Source organism: Oryctolagus cuniculus, chromosome 5 (assembly GCF_964237555.1).
Source record: "Oryctolagus cuniculus chromosome 5, mOryCun1.1, whole genome shotgun sequence".
In the NCBI taxonomy this organism is placed as follows: domain Eukaryota; kingdom Metazoa; phylum Chordata; class Mammalia; order Lagomorpha; family Leporidae; genus Oryctolagus; species Oryctolagus cuniculus.
In genome coordinates, this window is record NC_091436.1 from 154,598,788 (window position 1) to 154,602,596 (window position 3,809).

Genomic DNA, 3,809 nt, shown 5'->3' on the forward strand with positions numbered 1-3,809 from the left:
GAATTGAAAATGAATCTTGATGTGAATGGAAGGGGAGAGGGAGTGGGAAAGGGGAGAGTTGCGGGTGGGAGGGACGTTAAGGGGGGGAAGCCATTGTAATCCATAAGTCGTACTTTGGAAATTTATATTCATTAAATAAAAGTTAAAAAAAAAGGTTTGCTGGGAGGAAGGGCAATACCCTTTACTTGTGCATTAGGTTTGCACGTAACTGAAACACAGTATATAATAGATGCCTTTTCTAAACTTTGAAATAAAAACAATTAAAATAAAAAAAAGATAATGCAGAGTTTCTGTGAAATAATTGACACTACTTCATACTGTGGTTAATATGGGAGGTGATTGTGGTTTCAGTGAAGGTGTACAATGTGCTGGCTGAAAAGGAAGAGTAATAAGAAGTGGAGCTAGAGACCTTTAATACAGTAGGTTTAATTTTCTTCTATGTGAAACAGCATAACTATTTAGATCAATTATTTAATGCTGCTTGTAAAATAATTAATTTTAGTGTATTTTAATACACCAGTGCAAGGTCTTAGTCCACCCAAACGAAGATGGACTGGGTCAGAGGAAAGGTAAGTGCACCGCTTGCTTGTTCCCCAGCCTCCCTTGATCCCAGAGACAATCAGACACAGCGGGGAGTCGAGTCAAGCAGGAAATCGTTTTTTGCGCACATAGCAAAGCCTTTTAAAGCACAAAACTGCAGGATTATTGGGGCAGGGCATAAGGACCAACCAATTACTTAAAAGGTCATTTTACGGGGCGATTTTTTACAGGACCAGCCATATGTCTGTACATTTGTCATCAGTCGTCATCACCTCTCCTGATGCTGTGCAGCCAATTGCGTTTGGTGGTAAACAACCTTGGGTACCGCCCACCTTACTTCCTTTAGGTGCCATCTTTGAATTGCCTCATGTGCCTAGTATCCCTGCACACCAAGACCTCAAAATTGATAGTAGAAACTTTCAAATCCAGAAATAGGTAAAAATTCCTTTGGATATTGGCAATCAGTGAAAATAAACATGTTCAGATTTTAGATTTATATGGAATTAGTTCCTAAGTGATTACATGAATTCTCATTAGACATTGATATTTCACTTCATCTTTACATATATTACACACATAGTTTTGATTCAGGTAGAAATTTGCTCTTTTAGTCAAATTGCACTCTTTCAATAACAATTTGAATATAAAGTAAAATGGTTACTTCTCATAGAGAACTGTGAAAGTAGTCATCCGTGTTTCTGTCCAGTGGTTTTTTTCTAAACAAAATCTAAAATGGATTTCTCTACTCCACCATGTTTAATGCTTCTGACCTTCACTGTCACGCCCAGTGACCTGAGACTCCCAGAAAACATTATAATTCTGAGAACCACATATTGAGAAGATACTGGATTTTATTAGTCATAAAGGCATGTGTTGAACTAGATTATGATATTTATTTTAATATTTCTTTAATATAGTGTGTACTTCTTGGCATGTAGTTATCATACTATGTAGATCAGAGGCAAACTCTATTGTGGAGAAAATCATGGTTAAAATATCTTGATTTCTACCCTAGAGAGTTTCTTAAATGCATGTCTGCCTTACCAATTATTTTTATTTTTTTAATCATTTGTTTGCTGTCTTCTGTTTGCTCTTCATGAAAAGCTTACTTATTTGGGAAAATGAGAAATGGTTTATATTGCCTACTTTAAAAAGTTAGTTTCAGGATTGCTTTATAGTTTACAGCAAATGTAGAGCATATTTTCACCTTCAAATGTTATATATATATATATATATGTGAACACACACACCTTCCTTTCAACAAAAATTCTCAAAAGCTAACTAAATGCTTGAATATATTGAATGTATTATAAATATACCTCAGAAATATGAAGCACTCTAGCACAAATAAACATTTCCATGAGTTTTCCCTATACTAATGTTTTCTCTATATGGAATTTTTTTGTATATAAGTAGTATTTTTATGGAGATGAGCTTCAACCACTGAGTCTATATTTCTAATTTTTGAACTACTTAATAGTTACTATTTCAGAATGTAAAAACCAGAATAGAACTATTTAAATCTGTTTCTACAAAGTGACCATACTGGTGCATACCTATTGAATATTATCCTTGTTCAACACAATTGTAACAATGTCAGAAATAGTTTCATAAGAGAACGTCTAACATTTTATTTATGAGATAAAAAAGAGTTATTAAAACTATTAAACATAAACCACTTGTTAAAAATCATTTTATATCCACTACCTATCACTTGGAACGAAAAATACTCCTTATCAGGTTACATATTGCCCCTTTTACATCCTTATTCCTCAGAGTGTAGATAAAAGGGTTGAGTGTAGGAGTCACCACTCCATAGAAGAGAGCCATGAACTTGGGCTGGTCCTTTGAGATGGTGGAGGGGGGCTGAATGTACATGCTAATGGCTGGGCCATAAAATAAGAAAACTACAATGAGATGAGAAGAACATGTCCCAAAAGCTTTTTTCCTTCCTTCAGAAGATTTAATCTTAAATACAGCACATCCGATACTAGCATAGGAAGCAAGAATTAAACACAGAGGGACAGCTAACATGAAAATGCACACCACAGAGAGTGTGAGCTCATTAGCCCCCTTTTCACCACAGGCAGTCTTTATCAGAACCGGAATCTCACACAGCAAGTGATCCAGTGTATTGATACCACACAATGGCAACTGTAGTGTGATGGTCGCTTCTGAGAAGGCATAGGCCATTCCACCCAGCCAGACCACAGACGCTAACAGGATGCAAATGCGCTGATTCATGATGAGCGGGTAGTGCAGGGGTCTGCAGATGGCCACATAGCGGTCAAAGGACATAAGTGCCAAGAGCAGACACTCTGTGCCCCCCATTATGCTGAAGGCATACAACTGAATTGCACACCCCATGTAGCTGATGGTCTTCTTGGAGCTTCCCAGGTTAAACAGCATCTGAGGGACAATGCTTGTGGTGTAACACATGTCCAGAAAGGAGAGGTTGGCGAGGAAGAAATACATGGGGCTGTGGAGACGGGGGTCTGTCTTGGACACCAGAATGATGGCAATGTTTCCCAGCAGGGCCATGGGGTATGTTATGAGGAGAACAATGAAGAGAGGAAGCTGTACCCATGGATGGTTAGCAAAGCCGAGTAGAATGAACTCCTTAGGGTGGCTTTCATTAATCAGTGCCATTATCCTCAGTTTGTTTCACGCATTAAGAGAGTAGTAACAAAAGAGCTAGAAAGAATTAATGACAAATGATAAAACACTACTATGCATTGGCATTCACTCATTCATGGAAAGTAGGTTCCGTAATTTCCTGGGAAAATAAGGAATATTCACTGCGTGATAACATTTTCATTCGTGACACTATGAATTAAAGATGGTTAGCCGAAACAAATAAGGTAGCTATCCTTGATTCTTTTGGGTATTAAATGAAAAGTAGAAGGATCTTTGTTTGGGGAACTCATAGTAGTGCTCTTAATACTTTGACTTACATAAAAATCACCTAAGAAGGCTCTTAGTAGAGAGTTTATTGCTTCCTGTCTCCAGGTGTACAATACATTGATGTGGCACAGGTCACAGAAATTGGATGGTTCATATTCAGAAGTACTGATGTGGCCGGTGCCACGGCTCAATAGGCTAATCCTCCACCTAGCAGCACCGGCACACCGGGTTCTAGTCCCGGTCAGGGCGCCAGATTCTGTCCCGGTTGCCCCTCTTCCAGGCCAGCTCTCTGCTGTGGCCAGGGAGTGCAGTGGAGGATGGCCCAAGTGCTTGGGCCCTGCACCCCATGGGAGACCAGGAGAAGC

At 38.8% G+C, this 3,809-nt stretch overlaps 1 protein-coding gene across 1 annotated transcript; it reads right to left on the minus strand.

The window, feature by feature from the left end:
• Positions 1–2,250: 2,250 nt before the first annotated feature.
• LOC100340070 (olfactory receptor 2B11) lies at positions 2,251–3,189 on the minus strand. Its single transcript, XM_008262421.3, has one exon. It carries the CDS (start codon positions 3,187–3,189, stop codon positions 2,251–2,253), a length of 939 nt encoding a protein of 312 aa, XP_008260643.3.
• Between the last annotated feature and the right edge of the window lie 620 nt (positions 3,190–3,809).